The 19,691-nt window shown below is 39.4% G+C and overlaps 1 protein-coding gene across 1 annotated transcript in view; it reads left to right on the plus strand.

Moving 5' to 3' along the window:
- The window catches only part of MAP3K15 (mitogen-activated protein kinase kinase kinase 15), a 148,264-nt gene that overhangs the window by 106,786 nt on the left and 21,787 nt on the right, over positions 1-19,691 (plus strand). Inside the window, exons 19-20 of the mRNA XM_069063468.1 lie at positions 9,692-9,849; positions 14,285-14,468. Of these exons, the coding sequence (XP_068919569.1) occupies positions 9,692-9,849; positions 14,285-14,468 (342 nt within the window). The remainder of the gene's footprint in view (positions 1-9,691; positions 9,850-14,284; positions 14,469-19,691) is intronic.

A 19,691-nucleotide genomic window follows, 5' to 3' on the forward strand; every position in this document is an offset into this window, starting at 1 on the left:
AGGGAAGGTCCTGGGAGTTCCCTATACAAATGAAATCACAGGTCCAGAGTGTCCCTCCAAAAATTTCTTACAGAGGTATCATGAACTGGTCTCAATCTTGGGTTCAAATCCTGACTGATAGATATACTGATTGCATGACCCTGAACAAGTCATTTAAGTTTTCTGTGCCACCTGTTATTAATTCTCTGAGAATGTAAATTGCAGAACATGAGTCCATAGACATTGGTAAAGAGAGAGTTTCCTATTCAGGAATTCTTTATATGAACAAAATAATAGTCAAAACAACCAAACGAATAAATTCTGTAAGTTAATAATTGGAGTTTTCCAGAAATGAGAAGAACTACCTGAGTGGGTTCCCATGGACTGGGCACTTTCAGGCAGAAGCTATATAATGCCTTGATAGGTATGATATAGATTAGGTATAATTAGACAGCAGGTGATGCAGTGGATAGAATACTAGGCATGGTATAAAGAAGACTTGAATTAAAATCCAACATCAGACACTCAAAAGCTGTATGACCCTAGGCAAATCACTTAACTTCTGTTTGCGTCAGTTTCCTCAATCTTTTTTTAAAATAAATTTACAAATTTGACATTTTACAAATGGCTATAATAATAGCATCTACCTCCCAGGGGTGGTTTTGAGGCTTAAATGAGATAATATTTATTTTTTTCAAATAGTATTTTGGTTTTTCCTCCCAATTATATGTAAAGACAATTCTTAGCATTCATTTTTATAAGATTTTGAGTTCAAGATAATATTTCTAAAGCACTTAGCGCAGTGCCTGGGACATCACAAGTGCTATATAAATGCTAGCTATATTGTTATCATTATTTTTATTAGAAATTCTTGTCCAAATATAGTAAGTCAAGCTTGCTGGCCTTTGAGAGTTCCCTTCAGCCCTCAGATTCTGTTATTCTGTTATAAAAAAAAACAACAACACCTCTCCATCAAATTGTTCAAAATTGTGGCTAATTCAGTCATAGTAATTCCCCAGATATTTAGCTATTGTTCTATAATTTTAAAAAAATCTAATAATATAAGCCTGATTAATGTTCCCACCATTTTTTTCTGGTTCCTGGTGTTTTGTAATGATTACTTTTTTTCCCTTCTGGGAGTCAGCTACTCTTGAGATGTGTGTCATTCTAAATGTTTTGAGAGAGTGGATTTCCTCCTCTATCCATGCCCCAATGAAGAATATAAGCACTGAGAGAAAGGGTGTCCTAAAGTCAAGACAATGAGAAGACTCATACTTCAGACGTTCATGATGTCTTCAGTTATGGGTGCTCTAAAGCACAGCATAGACCCCGTGTGTTTTAGGAGACTGTGAATGACTGTGAAGACTGTCTGAATTGAGCTAGGCCAGTCTTTGGGCAGCAGACATTCTATCCACTGCCAGACTTGAACCTGAAGCCTTTCCAGCTTGGTTCAACCTGCCAGAAGTTGTACTCAGTTGACAGAGATGTTTAAACCCAGGATGACCATTACCCTGTGAGGGAAAATTAATGAAACATCTAGGACTTTTTAAAATTATGAAGTGCTTTGTAATTGTGTCATAACAATAACATTTAAAGAGTTCAGGTCCTTTGAAAACAATGCTATCTGTAACTAAGTAAAGATATATTATTTTACCTGGTCATAAAATTGTTGTGCAAAAAGTTATAAAAATCATATTAACAATGTATCTTTTGCTAAACACACGTGATGTACATGGAACAAAAATATGGAGAATGTTGGTGTCAGAAGTGACCTTAAAGGGTGACTGGTCCAAACTCCTCATTTAGTAATAGTATTATAGAAATAATAAAAATTTTAAAATAGAAATAATTTGGGGCAGCTAGGTGGTGTAGTGAATAGAGCACCGGCCCTGGAGTCAGGAGGACCTGCGTTCAAATCCAGCCTCAGACACTTGACACACTTACTAGCCATTTGACTTTGGGCAAGTCACTTAACCCCAACTGCCCTCTAAAAAGCAAAAAAAAAAAAAAAAAAAAAATAGAAATAATTTTAAAAATAAATTAGAAAATAATTAAGAAACAATTGCTAGCATTTATATAGCATGTTTAGCTTTGCATGTGTTACCACATTTGATCCTCACAACTACCCTGTGCAGTGATATTATCTTCATTTTTACACACAAGGAAACGGAGGCACTTGGGCATAATGACTTGCTCAAGATGGCGCAGCTGGTAAGTGTCTGCAGCATTCAAGTCTTCTTCATTCCAAGTCCCATGCTCTATCTAAGACCAAGAGCAAATGATAGCCTTTCCCTCAGTCATCCCTCTAGTTAGTGACGAAGCCAAGACTAGTTCCCAGGTCCCTGCTATTCCCTAGTTTAGACTATTCTAATAGGGGGACTGGCCCAAGGGAACCTTGTCCTTAAAGCACGCTCAGATTTCTTCTTCCTGGCAAGCTATACAGAGTATTCCCTGCTATTCCCTAGTTTAGACTATTCTAATAGGGCGCCTGGCTCAAGGGAACCTTGTCCTTAAAGCACACTCAGATTTCTTCTTCCTGGCAAGCTATACAGAGTATTCCCTGCTTAGTTGTCATTCAAAACATGGAACTTGGAGAAGTCAGTTTTTTAAAAAAAATTATTTATTTTATTTTTAATTTATGGAATAAAACAAGTATTTACCCAGCATCATAAAAAAGGTGATTGCACTTGAAACTACAAATCTGTTGTGTGCAATTTGCTATCCCTTTTAAATATATAATAAAGTTATCACTTAAATGTCTTTTTTCCCCATTTTCCCCCTCCTCCTCCTCACCCTACTACTATTAGATGCAAATTTGTGTATATATGTAAAACTATTCTGTACATCTATTGTCAGTTCTTTCTCTGGATGCAGATAGTGCCTTGATATATCCTTTGTAGTTAATTTGGATATTTGTGATAGTCAAAATGACTTATTCAATCAGAGTTGTTCTTATAAACAGTATTATTATCTTACAAACTTAATAAAACAGTATTGCTGTTACTGTATACAATGTTCTCTTGGTTTTGCTCATTTCACTCTTATTATTTAGTGTAAGTCTATCTGTGTTTTTCTAAGATCATCATGCTCATTATTTCTTACATCTCAGTAGCATTCCATCACAATCAAATATCATAACTTGTTCAGTCATTTCTCAATTGAAGGGCATCTCTGCAATTTCCAATTCTTTACTACTACAAAGAGAGCTGCTATACATATTTTCGGACATAGTGGTATTCCTGGGTCAAAGAGTTTAGGCAGTTTAATAACTCTTTGGAAATAAATATAGATTGCTCACCAAAATGGTTCGATCAGTTCACAATTCCACCATCAAACAATGAATTAGTGTCCCAATTTTCCCACATCTTCTCCAACATTTGTCCCCTTCCCCTTCAATTGTTTTAGCCAACCTGATAGAAGTAAAAAAATCTCATTGTCTTAATTTGAGTTTCTCTGATCAATAATGAAGTTAGTTCCTAGCTGAGCAATTGCAGGTTGAGATGGGGTGATAACAGGATGTTTTGTCATTCATTAGCTTTGGAGTAGGAAAACTCATGACTCCAGAGGTTCTGGGATAGACCTGAATTCACATTCTAAAGGGATGACTTGCCAATATCTTAGTCTCTTTTTCTTCAGCTTCTCCAAGTCCCACCCCTTTCCCCAAACCATGAAGTATGTCCTTGGTCTGAGAGATAAGCAAAAGCTAACTCAGAAAGCTATATGGGTTCAGGCCACTGCTTGACTCTCAAGGAAGGCAAAATCTGTCTTCCCTAATCCTCTTTGTGAGGGCCATTACACCATAATATATCCATTTTGTTTTTATGTCATTCTGAGAAAGATTATTTGGGGCAGCTAAAATAGAATGCCCAGCCTAGAGTTGGAAAGACGTGAGTTAAAACTTGGCCTTGGACACTTACTTGCAGTGGTTTAAGGTTTAGGGGTGCGTGAGACCCCAAAATGCCAACATGCTGGGTCCTGCCAAATAAATTCTACTTAAGCCTTCTCTCAGCCAAAGTAAAGCAAAGTTTATTAGAGATTCACCATAATGGGTAGACTCTTAAGGAGCCTAGGTATCTGTGATGCTTGTATTGGACAAGCAGGCCAGAATAATATGAAACAGAGTGAGTCTGCATCAGATAATTCTCAGCCACCTCATGGAGGCAAGATGGAGCTTATATACAGAAAGGTTGTGGGAGGTTTCTAGGGGTGGTCTAGAGGAGGAGTTTGGGGAGGGTCTTCAGGAGGAGTCAGATGAGGTCAGACTCCAATAACGAGATTAAGGGTGGGAAGTACTACCTGGAGGCTACCTGGAGATGACAGACAATGGAGGGCTAGGCTAGTAACAGAGATTTGGGTCTAGTGATAATGAAAGGTTCATGGCCTCAGGCACATTCCTCATCAAGTGGGAAGATTCAAGGAGAGTTCAAGGGGTTTCCCAGAGCCTGTACCCCATCAGTGTGACCCTGGGCAAGTCACTTAGCCTCTGTTTGCCTCAGTTACCTTGTCTGTAAAATGGAGATAATAATAGCACCTACATCCAGTGTTATTGTGAGGATTAAATGAAATAATAATTGCAAAGCACTCAGCATAGTGCTTAGCACATAGTAGGCACTATATAAAAAATGTTAGCTTTTATTACTATTATTATATTACAAAGAGTTCGTTTCCCTGAGGTAGTTGTTACAGTACAGTGACTGAACTTTCATATTAGAGACAAGTCCTTTATCCAAAGGAAGCACCATATAAATGTTAGCTATCATTATCATCGTCATCATCATTATGATTATTATGCACTGATAATTTTTTCTCACTCTTTATAAGACAGAAGAATTCTTCAAAGAAATTCCAACTGGCTGATGGAACCCTCTGGTTCAGCTTTGTGAACAGGCAAGCTCTAGGCTAGCCTATTCACAAACTCTATCCAGAAGTGGTATTTTCTTCTGTGATGATGAAGCACAGAAAAGGAAAGTTGAAAAGGCAGCCATCCTCATCCAAGCACAGGAAATTGTTTTGTTTTTTGCCTCATAAATAATAATAATACTAGCATAGTGGTTAGCATTATATAGTGCTTTGGGCTTTATAAATATGTCATTTTGTCCTTACAGGTACATTTTTTACAGATTGGGGAAACTGAGGCACAGAGAAGTTATATAGAGAGAAGTCAGTATATGATTCTGTATCTGAATTTAGGATTTCCTGACTTTAAGCCCAACTCTCTATCCTTTGTGCTACCTTAGCTGCCCTGGATACTTACCTCCTTTACATCCTTTCCCAAGTTTTCACTCAGTGTTCAAACAATATAACAAGAGATGAAACCTTTTTATGATGTGACTGCTTTAGATGCCTACCCTGGCCTAATAACACAGGTATATTATTATTGATTTGGAGCTCACATAGTTTGAATTAATTTGTATTTAGAGTCATAGAATTTTATAGCAGGAAGGTCTGTGGACATAATCTTCTCATTGTATTTTTTTTTTGTTATGACCTTTTCAAGCATTTTTTAAAATTAAATTTTATTTTATTTTACTTTTTTTTTGGGGGGGGGAATAGGCAGGGCAATTGGGATTAAGTGACTTGTCCAAGGTCACATGGCTAGTAAGTGTTAAGTGTCTGAGACCAGATTTAAACTCAGGTCCTCCTGACTCCAGGGCTGGTGCTCTATTTACGGCTCAACCTAGCTGCCCCTAAATTTTATTTTTCTAAAAAACAAACAAAATATCTTTTCTTTTACTTCCACTTTCCACGTTGAAAAAAAAAAAGAAAGAAAAGTCAAATCTTATAACAAATACAAATAGTCATGCAAAACAAATCCTCAAATTGGCCAGGTACAAAAATCGTGGCTGATCTACAGCATGAGTCCATGTCTGCTTGAAGACAGACATCATGATTCATCCTGCTTCATCCTTTTTTCATGCATTTTTCCTGGGACTCAGATTGTAATCTCCTCAGTGGCTGTCCCCTATAGTCTGAGATACAGGCACTTGGGAAATGTGGGGACTGATGACAAATACTTGAATACAGATCTAGAACCTTAGGGAACTTTACAGATGATCACATTTTAACTCCTCATTTGACAAATGGAGAGAACTGAGATATGAGTTGACTTGCTGAAAGCAATATAGAAAGTAAACAGCAGAGGCAGAATTTGAACCCAGATCCTCTGACTGTACTGTGCTTAACGTAAATATTTATTGTTCAACCCAGTTGTTTAATAGCCACATGAAAAGTTAATAAAAGCACAGCAATGACAAAATCAGTGCCTTTTCCGTTGTACCCACATGTGGTGTGGGTTTCAAGGAAAACATAATTTAGCAAACAACAGTGAAAGACCTCAGATTCTTTTGATGCAGTGACCAGTCTGGATGGCAGAGGGTGACAGATGGTGAAACAAATTTCCTCCTATTTATTGGAAAAGAAATGAATGACTGTAGGCAGGTGGAAAATGAGGAACGTGATTTTTAGATATGGCCAACATGTTGATTTATTTTTCTTGATGGTACCCCAAATGGGGTCACAGAGAGTCCAGACATAACTAAAAGTGACTCGATGTTAAAATTTACGTGTTACCAGGAGGGTTCTGTTGGGCATGTTAGGGTGGAATAGCCAATGAACAGTGACAATGGTGTAAAAAAAATCACTGAAATGTTTTAAAAAGAAGAGAAATGTAATTCGAGGAGCTTATATAGTCCTTGATTTTAAAGCTTTGGAAGGGAGTCAGAGGGAAGCAAATGCGATTGGATGATCTCTGCTCCAATGTGGCAGCGAGGTAGCATTATTACCTTTGGTGCAGGCAAACTAACCCAGAACTCCTTCAGCACATCCCAGGCATACATAGAAAGCTTCAGACCTGCCATCGACATTTTTTCCTATTTATTAGACGTAGTCTTGTGGGTATGTTTCCTTCCACCCTCACATGTACTTTTTAACTGTTTCAAGTGAATGATTTTCCTATGAAAAAAAATTAGAAATATAAGAAAATGACTTTTCAACATTTTCCTAAAGCTAAGGTCTGTTCTGTGGTGCCATGAATAGACCAATAGATTCCTTTGAAAGGCAACATATCAAAAGTATATATCTGGTGGTGGCCAGGTGGCTCAGCGAGTAAGAGCACCGGCCCCAGTGTCGGGATGACCTGGGGATCAAATCCAGGCTCAGACACTTAGCACCACACCCAGAAATAACTGGCTGTGTAAACTTGAGCAAGTTACTTAACCCCGATTGCTTTTAAAAAAAAAAGTATATATCTAATTCTGGGTGTGACACTTACTAGCTGTGCAGCCTTGGGTCACTTAACCCCTTGGGAAGTCTCTAGCAGCATTATCTGTGAAATCAAAAGGTTGGGCTAAATGATGTCTAAGGTTCCTTTAGCCCTACCATCCTATGATGACCCCCAAGGCAGCTAGGAGGAGTGATGGAGAGAGTGCTGGGAAGTGCTCAGGAAGACCTGAGTTCAAATTTATTCTCAGACACTTCCTAGCTATGTGACCCTGGGCAAGTCACTTACCTCATTTAGCCTCAATTTCCTCATCTGTGCACTGAAGATAATAATAGTACCTACCCTGTAAGGTTGTTGTGAGGGTTAAATGAGATAATATTTGTAAAGTACTTAGCATGGTGCCTGGATGATGGGCTCTATGTAAATTCTTATTCTTTCCCCTCCCCGTCCCTCCTCTCCCCTCCATTCCCCTCCCCATCTTTCCCCTTTGTTGTTGTTCAGTTGTTTCAGTCCTCTCTGACTCTCTGTGACCCCATTGGGGTTTTCTTGGTTTAGATACTGGAACAGTTTGCCACTTCCTTCTCCAGCTCATTTGACAGATGAGGAAACGGAGGCAAACAGGGTTAGGTGACTTGCCCAGGGTCACACAGCTAGTAAGTGTCTGAGGCCAGATTTGAACTCAGGAAGATGAGTCTTCCTGACTCTAGGCCCAGTACTCTTATCTACTATGCCACCTAACTGCCCACTTCCTCTCTATTCTCTGATACAAATTAGTTGGAAATTACTTACATGGAAACGTTTTATGGGTTTGCACATCCATTTGAAGTGTTATCTTGCCCCTCTCTAGTCATACTGCTTGATCGTTGTATAGCCAATATTTTCCTCCCTTCCTCCCTCCCTTCTTCCCTTCCTCCCTCCCTCCCTTTCTCTCTCTCTCTCTCTCTCTCTCTCTCTCTCTCTCTCTCTCTCTCTCTGTCTCTCTCTGTCTCTGTCTCTCTGTCTCTGTCTCTGTCTCTCTGTCTCTCTCTGTCTCTCTCTCTCTCTTCTTCTCTCTTTCCTTTCTTCCTTTTTTTCAGTTTGGTTGTTTTCCCTTTGCCATCACCTCCCTCAAGCTGCTCTGCTTAAAATCCCTTAGATTGCCTCTGTCTTCATGTATAAACCACCTCAATACCCACATCCATAGTTATTATTGCAAAAGAAAGTGCCCTGCAATGGGATGTTTTGACCATGGTCGGTTTGTTTCTTCTGTTTGGCTTAACTGCTCTTCAACATTTATTGCATAACCCTGTAAAATCTGTCTCTAATCAATTAATTTTGGATTAGTTGGAGGGAGCATTGTGTTCCAGGCCAAGCCTTTTCACACTCATTATTGGAACTTTATTAAGCTCGCAAAGGATATTATGTCACATTTATGTTCCCCTTCCTGAGGTTTCCTGGATTTCTTAATGATGCAGGGAACCTTATGAGACTATGTCTTGCTCAACACTTCAACTGATTAGACATTTCCTTGTTATGCTTTCAGTCCGTTAGCTAGCATTTATTAAGTGCCCCCTATGATAGGTATCAGATACTGGGCTAAAGGCTGTGGATAAGGAGTAAAGCAAAAATTAGTCCTTGTTCTCAAGGAACTTGCAGACTAATGAGGGAGACAGTGTGCAAACATCTATGTACAAACAAGGTATATAGCAAGATAAATTAGGGGTGTCTGGAAGCTCCCTATGATTTCTCACTGATCTATATTTTTTGGGGGAGAGGAGGTGGGTGTGGAGGTGGTCTGGACCTTTGTAAGTTTGTGGAAGCTCCTGGTGTGAAAACCCCCTTTTAAAATCTTTCTAGATATAAGGGGTTAAATAACTTGTCCATGGTCACACAGGTAATATGTCTGAGGCAGGACCTGAACCCAGATGCTAATCTAGCCTCTAGATTTTGAAAAAAATGAGAAAAATAAAATAGAAGCTTTATTGGTAGAGTCATAGGATAGAATATAGCCTTTGCAATGTGTTCTCTTGTCCTTCTGCAACCATCTTTATTTTTAAATGGATTGAGAAGTGGTCTCAACCCCCTCCCCTTCTCCCCAGTGCTACCTTCCTCCTTAATATTGTATTTCAATTACAGAATTTTCCAGGAGCCTTGAGCTTCTTTTTTCTAGCATACCTCTGAACTGGTCCCAGTGTGGTTTATTATTATATTTTCATATTCCTATAGTTTCATTTTTCTGGACTTTAGACTTGGTCTTTGTTCTAAGTTCCTCTCTGTAGCTCTGAGTAGTACCTTTTACAACCATCAGCATTACAGGAATCCCCAGCTGGGACCCTCTGCCAAAGAAGAGATTGGATCACATACGCTCTTAAGTCTCATGAAGGAATCACAACCAGTATTATTTGGAGAGTGAAATGGGAACATACCTGTTTTATGTCATCAAGACCACGCAGTGAGCTAATATGATGGATAAGAAGTATGACTTCCCTCACTGTTTTTTTCCTCTTAAACCAGGCACTCTACAATATATGGCACCTGAGATCATTGATAAGGGTCCTCGAGGATATGGTGCCCCTGCTGACATCTGGTCCCTGGGCTGTACCATCATTGAAATGGCAACAGGCAAGCCTCCATTTCATGAGCTCGGGGAACCTCAAGCAGCTATGTTTAAAGTAAGACTGGTTTGGTTTGATTTGTTTAAAGACCAATTTATGTTCCAGAGGTTAGATGTACTTTCCATATTCAGGAGGGGCATTTTCCTGTTTTGGCTTTTATAGCTGGGACCTTGGGTGACCTTTTGGCAACTGAGCTTTCTTTTTTCAAAGACCTTCAAAAAAGTGTGCTCACCAGATTTTGCCTGTGAGGGTGATCCATCTTCACAAGCAGACAAAGCATTTTGCTAACCAACGTGTGCTGTGGCTTACTGATGGGGAGGCAGAATCTTTACTGTTGTGTAAATGTGAGCTACCCCTCTGAGGTCAGACCTTCATTTCTCTCCCTATTCCACAGAGTCAGTACTTGAAAAATGATAACTTCCTCCCACTAAACATGCACACACGCACACATGCGCACACACGCACACATTCTGTATCTCTGCGAGGGTTGAAAATGTTCCTGAAGGTGTGTTAGCCTCCTGTGGTCTGTTAGACACTTGGCCCCATTTCCACCACCCATGAAAAGCAAACTTAGTTGGAGCTCAGAAAGCCAAATTGGGGATAATGGGGCGACAGGTGAGTTATATAATGTGATTGCACAGGCTATTATTCTCCATTGCCTTGAGCTAACAACACTCAGTCCCCTGTTAGCTGTCTTCTGTCCCCTTACAACTTTGCCAGGTCCTGTGGCTTGGTCTGTATGTCAGCAGTCATTTAAAATTAGACACATAGAAAAGCCTGCCAGATAGGAACAATCCTGTTTAACAGAGTTCTAATCCCTCTGCTATCTGGGCTCTAGCTCTGTAGCTTCTGAACAGTTTTACTCATGCCAATAAGTCTGACCCATGCAGAAAGTATTGGCCCTATTGCGTTATTATCTGCTGTGCTCGGCTCTGCTTTCCTATCTCAGCGTAATTTTCAGTAAAGTGTTGAATTCTACATCTCACTGTGTCATTCTTTAAAATTAATTTTTTAACCACTGGAAAGCTGCCTTCTCTCCTTCCTACTTCACTTCTCCCCTGTTCCCTTTGAAAAAACAAAAAATAAAAAAACTCATGTTATAAGCATGTATAGTAGAATAAAATAAATTTCCCCATTGACATGTCCAAAAAAAGTCTTGATTTATAATTTGAGACTATCCCCTCTCTGTCTAGAAGTGAGGAGCACATTTCATCATGAATCCTCTTAAGTCTAAAATGTGTTTGTCTTTACAATACTGTTGTTTTGTACAATTTGCCTACTAGTTCTGTTTATTTCACTCTGGATCAGCTCATACAAGTCTTCTCAGGATTTTCTGAAACCACCCCTTTTATCATTAAAAAAAAATTGTTTCAATCACCTAAAATCCACCTTCTAAGCCTCCCATCTCCACCTTGCCCTGCATTGAGAACAAAAGAAAAATAAAACTTACTGCAAACTCAGTCAATCAAAACAAATTTCCACATTGACCTCGTCCAATTTTTTTCTCTCATTCTACATTCTGAATCCGTCACCATTCTGTCGGGAGGGAGGTAAGAGTTTCATCACTAGTCCTCTGGAATGGGACACTGATGGGTATTCTGAATTCTTTCAAAGTTGCTCGTCTTTGCCATATTTTTATCATTGTATAAATTGTTCTTTTGGCTCTGTTCACTTCATTTGGTATCAGTTCATTTATTTCCTCTCTGAAACCCTCGCCATCATATCTCATAGCACAACAGTATTTTTGGCCTGGGGCCTCTTCTTGCCCTGGTGTACAGCCTGTCCCTCAGCACTGGACTGTTTTGCCTTGGGTGCTCCTGTCCCATCCCCATCCTGAGCATCCACTGACTTCTATCTGGACCAAATGACTCACTGCAATTTCTTCTGTATTTCCATGTCAGGATTTGGTCTGGTGCATTTTCTAGATCTGTTTGGAGGAGTTTTGTGGAGGCGAATTCAGATGTTATGCTCTTACCACCTTGCCATCTTGGCTACCTTTTCCCTCAGTTCTTATATCACAATGGTATTCCCTCACATTCTCATACCATAATTTGTTCACCTACTCCCCAACTGATAGATACCATCTCAGTTCCAATTCTTTGCCACCACAAAAAGAGCTGCTATAAATATCTTTGTATATATAGGTCTTTTTCCTCTTTCTTTGATCTCTTTGGGGGCATAGAGTGGTATTGCTGAGTCAGAGGGTATAAATAGCTTAATAGTTTGGGGGGCATACTCTCTAATTGCTTCCCAGAATGGCTGAACTAGTCACTATAATATTTTCTGCTAATCTCTGAGAAACCAAGATTTAGGTTTAGGCGTGGGAAGAATTCAGCATGGAGAGATAAGACTTCAGGGGGATGGTAGGAGAGAGAAAGGTAGAAGAAGGGTTGGATTTGGTCCCAAGCTGGAGAACTAGCTGGAACAGGGTAGAAATTGCAAAGAGGAAAATTTAGATTTGATATGTGGAAAAATTCCCTAACATTTAGAATTCTCTGAAAGAGGAATGGGCTCCTTTGGGAGGTAGAGGTCTTTAAGCAAAGGCTCTACCACCATTTGTGGCATATGTTATAGTGCGGATTGTTTTTGGAGTATGGCTCAGACCAAGGTTCCTGCTGAAGTTCCTTCCAACTCAGAAATCTTGTGAGTTTAAAAAGTATCCTGTGGGTGCTAAATGATCCTAATGCTAGGCTTATAGAGATTATAGACATTAACTGCAGTATAGGAATCAAAGAATGGGCATTAGGAACAGCACCCCCAGTTTACCAAAGCACCAGGAATTCAAAATAAGGGAACATCTGTTCTATTGACATGTTTTACATGAAGCAGTATCTAGTTGACAACAGAACAATGACAAAATGCAAACAAAAGCATCTGGGCTCCTGATGTCAGTGCAAACTCTTTTAATTTTAATTGTGTTTTCTTTCTGATGTATGGTTAGATTTTGGGGCACTTGTTTAACCTCCCTTGAATCTGCAGTATATAGCTCTGAGATTGTCATTTAAGGTGAATAATCTGTACCTCTGCTGCCAATGAATGTCAACGAGCATTTATTAAGCACTTAATTATGTGCCAGACACAAACATGGCCAGGTTGCTAAGGGATCGGGATACAAATACAGACAAAAAGAAAGACAGTCCCTGCCTTCATGGAGCTTATATTCTAATAGGGGAAGAAAACATAAAAAGAGAGTTGAAAAGTGGATGGGAGGGGTTAGATAAGCCCTGGGGCAAAGAAGGAAGCAAGGCCTGCCAGGCCTGTTCCTTATGGTGTGGGTTGGGGAAGGACTCAGCAGTGGGAGGAGGACCTGAAGGGACAAGTCAGGAGAGTGCTGTGGATTAGCAGATAACTCTCAGTCCTTTCTTCATGTGGTCAGGTTGTTTGTTAATATAGTAGAACTTTGAAAAGGGTGCAGACTGACTAATGCTGTTTGTCAGTGTGATCTGTGTAAATTATTGTACAATTATTTTGTTTATTAATTTTTTATGTCATAATATTTGTTTGTTATATTAAAATGTTTATTATGAACTTAAACACAAACATTTTAATAGACTGAGGAGAACAAACAAAGACGTATGTGCCAGCAAGCTACAAATAGGAAATAATTCACAGAGGGAAGGCACTGTTAGAAAAGGCTTCTTGTAGAAGATGGGATTTTATTTGAAATTTGAAGGAAGCCAGGGAAAGATTGGGGATGAAGTTGGGGATGAAGAGGAAGAGCTTTCCAGTCATGGGGGGACAGCCAGAGAAACTGCCCAGAGTATACTCAAGGAAGGAGACAGGCCTAAAAAGAGCAAACCGCAAACAGCACAAGAATCCCAAGAGGGGAGGGTTGTCAAAATGTTCTTATTTCTCAAATATTTGTTGCCCTAGAGAAGAATACAGAACAAGGAGAAAGAAGGGATGATGGCTGTGTACCCTCAGCACACACCTAGGGTTATACCTAACAAAACTTCATTAAGAGGAATTAATTCTAATCTCTCTAGGATTATTGTTAAGGGTTCCAGACACTTCCACAGGGTTTTCAATTGTGGTTTCCTAGCATTCTCTACTTTGATTAATTTGTTAATTAACTGAGTTTATTATTGTTCTCTGACCAGACCTGTGATTTTATCAGTGTAGAGAACACTGGGGGGAAGGAGGTTGGAGCTTTCTCAAGTAATGCAGCTTCACGATTTTAGAGTTGCCTAGGCCAAAGATCAAACCCTGTGACCTGTAGCACTCCCGAGTGTCATCAGAACCAGATCAAAATGTAATTGGAGGAATACCAATCAATAAACATTTATTAAGTGTCTATTATGTCCCAGGCACCTAAGAGGGATGGATACTGTGCAGCTTGGTAGCATGGAATGGGAACGGTGATGTGCATTATAGTATGTCGTGAGGTTGAAAGTATAGTGTTTAGTTGTCTTAAAAAAGAAGAAATTAAAAGTATTACAAATTCATCAAAGGCCTTATTAAAACAGATATTTTGCTTCTATCCCCAATATAGGTGGGCATGTACAAGATACACCCAGAGATCCCAGAATCACTATCAGCTGAAGCCAGAGCTTTCATTTTATTCTGCTTTGAACCTGATCCAAACAAACGAGTCACAGCTTCTGACCTGCTCAAGGACACGTTCTTGAAGCAGGTGCACAAGGGCAAGAAGAACAGAATTTCTTTCAAACCTTCAGGTGAGTTGTGCCTATCTAGGAAGGCAAGTCAGACGATCAGTTAAGTGCTGTCTTTTAAAAAAAGAAATCATGTGAATTATTGGGCCACCCACAGGCTCCACTTTGTAATTCAGAATAAAAGACAAGCCAAGAAATGAGCTGGAGCCGGGCTGCACAACATCCTCTAAATGCAGAGCTTCACATAATGCTTCTATTTTTGTATCAGAGCTAGAGGGCTGGCGTTCTGGGGGTAGCATGTTTAGGGTTTGAAAATCTAAACAAGTGAATGTTTGACATTAATAACAGAGAAGTGCATTCATCCCTGGGCAGAATTTGGAGACAAAGACAAATGAGCCTACCTTATTAAATGCTTCATTTTCATTTGTGATCACTAAGCCAGGGTTGGTTGGGTTAAAGGGGGAAGCTTTGGTTCTTTTACAGCATTTTCTGCTTGAGGCTAGCTAGCCTCCAGTCCATCTGCTGAGCCAGACCTTGGTTGAAGAATTTCCTGAGTGCATCAATAGAGATGCACTTCCTCTTGAAGTTGGACCCACCAAAGCACCCATTTCTAAAAAGCTTTTAACAAAGTCAACCTAGTGGTAAATGGTCCAGTAGTTACTTCCAAATTGTAATTATTGTGTTTTTCTCCTCTGAAGGAATGAGGTAAAAAGTCACAACAATATTAAGATTTTTGACTTTGTCAACATCTAATATCCATATTCAGCCTTTCTTGCATTTGTTCTTGGTGCATTGCTAGAAGGGAAGCAATCAGATAGACTATTTCTATTTTGCACAGGGGGATTGTGCCTCCCCTATTTTTTTCTGATCTTGTTTTGAGTCCAGGCATTTTTTTCTGGCTATGCTCTCCTTTTTCAATTCTGTCTACTGACTTCCCAGTAAGTCTCATTTTTTACAGGAGTCCTTTCTGACTCTCTCTTAATTTTTGTACCTTTCTTCTGTTAATTACTTGCTCTTTTTGTTTTTTCCTGCATTTAGCTCTGTGCTTGGCAATTAGTGGGTACTTAATAAATGTTGATTGACTGATCATCAAAATGTTTTCCCAGGCCCAGCTCTGTGTGTGTTTGTGAATATAAATTAAAGCAGCCTTCTTTTGCCTTTCTGGTCTTATTTCTAATCATCCTGCTTCATATACCCAGTGTTCCAGCCAAACTGGACTTCTAGCTGTTTCCTATAAATGAAATTGTCTTCTGCCTTTGCTCGGGTGACTCCTATTTCTGAAATGCCTACCTTTCTCACTTCTACCTCTTAGAATCTCTAATGTCCTTCAGAATGTGTTTCAGGTGCCATTTCATATATGAAGCTTTTCTTTTCTTTTTTTTCTGATGGCATAGAGGACATTAGATGAGTATAAATGGAAAATCTTATACTTGGGTTCAAAAAACCAATGGCACAAGTAAACAATGTGAAAGGCTTGTGTAGATAATAGTGCAAAAGACCTAAGGAGTTTTAGTGAATCATTAGCTCAATAAGAGTTAACAGTATAATATGACAGTGAAAACAGCTAATGTCATCTTAGGTTGAATTAATAAAGGCATAGAGTCTTCAGAGGAGAAAATTACATCCCTTTAAACTCTGCCTTGGGCATACTACATCTGGAGTGCTTAATTCAGTCTAGATGCCATATTCTAGGAAGGACATTGAAGCTGGTGAACATTTTAATGAGAACAGCCAGGAAGGGCTCTTGTCTTGGGACACCTTCTCACATATATAGTCTCTCATATGATAACTTCATCAGCTTCTGTAGGTTTAATTATCAACCATGAGACCTTTTCCAGATCCCTCCAGTTGCTAATCTCCTCTCTCTTATCTCTTTCTCTCTATTACTTCTTATAACTTTGTATTTTGCTTATCTTTGTGCATGTTGTAACCTAGAAGTAGAATGTAAACTTCTTGAGGATGGGAAATGTTTCATTTTAGTCTTTGTATCCCTAACATGGTACAATGCCTTGTGCATAGTAGATACTATGATTCTCATTGAATTGGCGGGAGTTAAATTATTTCCCTGAGTTCATATCTGATGGGGTGCTTGGGATCTATATCTGTAACAGCAATTTGTAAAACCAATTGGCAACATCAGTCTGTAACATCAATTTGTAAAACCAGTTTGTACAATTGTAACTGCAATTTGTATTGGAAAATTGTAATAGCAATTTGAAACCAGTCTGTAAAATCCCTTTCCCAGCCTCAAACTCTGCCCCTTTTCCCTATCTGTACTCTGCCTAGACAACAACTTGTGACTCCTTTGTCCTTACTTAATCTCCTCATGTCTCCTCCTGTCTGGCCCAAATCTCATCTCCAAGTTAAACTCCTCAAACTTTTATCTATGCTCTGAAGTCACAAGCTCCTCTCAGTCAGGCCTAACTTTTATCTATACACTGAAGTCCCTTACATCCATCCAGTCAGCCCTGACAATAGCAGCCCTACCCTTCAAAAGTAAAAGCCTGTGCCCCCTTTCACTTGCAGGATCTTAAGGATCCTTGCCTGCTGTAAAGCGTATAATAAACTTTTTCAACTCTGACTCCAAGTAAGGCTGAGCTGAATTCTTTCCAGACTGAATTGCAGGTTCTGGTCTTAGATAAGATCAGAGTTCCTACTGAACCTATTGGGAGCAATCCCTCATCATTTTGGCGAGCCAGCCAGGATGAAGTCTGTGGTCTCAAGCTTTCTTAGAGTTCTGGTAAACTCCCTTTACCTCTTCCCTCTCGTCCTGTACAGCGGGTTCTCCATTCAAGCACCTAGGAAGGCTTGATTGGATGGTTTAGGTCTGGGCAGACCGGAATCCGGTTCATTTTTTAATAGACCCAGCACACATTCCACAGGGATGGGGGACGCCCTGTCTGGGGACAAGTGTCTATGCGGCAAGGTTTTTCTCCTGAGACGTCAGGGAAAAGCGGGTTGCAAGGACTCTGGTTCAGGGGCAGGAGAAAGGATGGGTCAGTCTCACTCCATACCCCATGACTCACCTCTGGAATATCTTTTGTACAACTGGAAAAAAAACAACAACTCGGTTTTCAAGGCCTCAAGTAGAAAGGATGGGCCAGCTTCCCCCTATACTTAGGGATCTGTGCCTAGGTTATCTCAAAGCAATTTTACCTGCCCTCCCCCATATGCATCTGTCTGGGGGCCAAGCGAATGTGATTTGTGCTGAGGGTTTCAGAAATCCTCTGTGAACTTTTGAATCTTCCTGTCAGCTTCTCTCTCTCTCTCTCTCTCTCTCTCTCTCTCTCTCTCTCTCTCTCTGTTTCTGTGTGAATGAGTGTGTGTGAGTAATCTGACACCTCTAAGCTTTAAACTGCAGCTGGACTGCAGGACATGCCTTTGAAATGCTGATATCTCTTTCCCTCCTCCTCCTTTCCCCTGCTGCTGAGTACGGGCTGGAGAGGGAGAGAAAGAGAGCAAAATATTGTCTTGTTTAGGTTATATGATGGTAAATGCAAGTGAAAGAGTGTAGGAGAAATGTCAGGTCAGAATTAGAGAGAAATAAGGTATGTGCAGTTTTAAAGGGGCTTTAATCAAAGTCCAACAGAAGGATGAGTAGATAGTAGTAAAATCAAGAAAGTTTAAGCATGTAGCAAAGAAAGGAACATGGGTAAGAAGTTAAGATAGGTATAAGTTAGTTGCTATTGAAAAGTGTGAACAGAAGTTTTAAGATCTTTAAAAGTTTGAAAATCTCCTCCTCTTCATTCCACTCTGGCCAAGTGGAGTGCAGAGAAGGCAATAAGAAAGGGAGGGAATCTTCTCCCTCAGATCAAAGAGGCAGGCAGACCAACATTTAACTATTTCCTGCCTCACCTAAAAGAGGAAAGTTTTGTGTAACAGAATGCAACTGAAAGGCAACTAAATGCATTCTGGTCATTTTTGAAAAGTGTCACTCCTAATTTGATGCTAAAGATAAGTCAGAATTCATTTTACTATTTGGCATTTAGGCAAATTGGAATATTTTCTAAGATTTGATATGAAAGTTGAGGTTTTTGGGTTCTCTAGAACTGGGCTAAGGGAGTAGGCTCCTCCCCCCCCCCCCCCCCTTGCTAGAGAGAAGTCAAAGCTATCACTTTCAAAGAAGTTTCTAAGGAGAGGACACATAAAATTTATTGGAGTAAAAGTTAGAACAGCTAAAAACATTTGAGCAGATTTTGTTAAAGCCTCTCTCACCAGATCAGATAAGGAAAGAGAGTGCTGAAGAGTAGCAGGGAATTTGAGTTACCCTCCCCCACTTGAAAAAGAAAAAGAGAGGGGGAGGCATAGCAGCTATATCAAGGGCCCCACTGGCAACAGCCCTGGGCCCCTGGGTACCCTGCAATCCACAACTCTAGGCATGCAGATGACCCTCTCTCCTTTCAAACCCCTGGGTCCACAACCAAGCTCTGCAACTGTGGAGAGAGGAGAAAAGCCTCTGCACTTGGTAAGCCTAATTTTCTATCAATAATTTTGGTATGTGATGAATTGGAAATGCAATTAATGTTATAATGTCATTGTGTTATTATGGTATCTCTAAATTGTAAAGTCTTCTTATACTGTAAAAAATTGAGTGACAAAAAGCAGTTTTTATCTGAATTTTGTTGAAACTAAAAGATGGAGAAAATGTTGTGTAAAACTAGCTATGTTACTTTATCAGTTCTGCTAACCCTATGTTATAATGTTTATTTCATGTGAATTGGATTTTTATGTTATAATATCTGATAGTTTAAAGCTGTTATATTTGGGATACAAACAAGTAGTAATAATACTGCTGATATTTACTGTGATAGCTGATTGTCCATTTAACTTTTTGGCTATTCTGGAACTATACAGTGTTTTAAAGTTATAGTTTCCACATTACTAATGATGAAATGAATGATACCCTGTGCAGTGAATTGGAAAGGCATTTTTGTAGAATTCTTATTGAGCAAATAAGAACTCCTGAAACAAGGGAAAGAAAAATATAGGGATGTAGTTTTCAAGCTTGCTTCATCTAAGAATGTAATTATGATAATTTGAAGGTTTATGGATCACCACATTCACCATCTATGTGAGATTCCAGAATGTAATTGATTTCTAGTGATAAGTTGATTGGTTGTATGGCATTAAAAAAAAGATTTTAGTTATGTGGAACTTCATGTGGAGTTTTAAGGTCATCAGATTGGTAATTAATTTGTTTTTATTTCAAAGTTCAAATTTAAGAACATAATAATTGTTTATGATATTGTTACTGGTAAACAGCTGTACTATCTGTGCTGTATGAGA

Source organism: Petaurus breviceps, unplaced genomic scaffold (genome assembly GCF_028583685.1).
Source record: "Petaurus breviceps papuanus isolate PSGF00001 unplaced genomic scaffold, PetGlider_PUasm1.0 90574, whole genome shotgun sequence".
NCBI classification, from domain to species: Eukaryota; Metazoa; Chordata; class Mammalia; order Diprotodontia; family Petauridae; genus Petaurus; species Petaurus breviceps.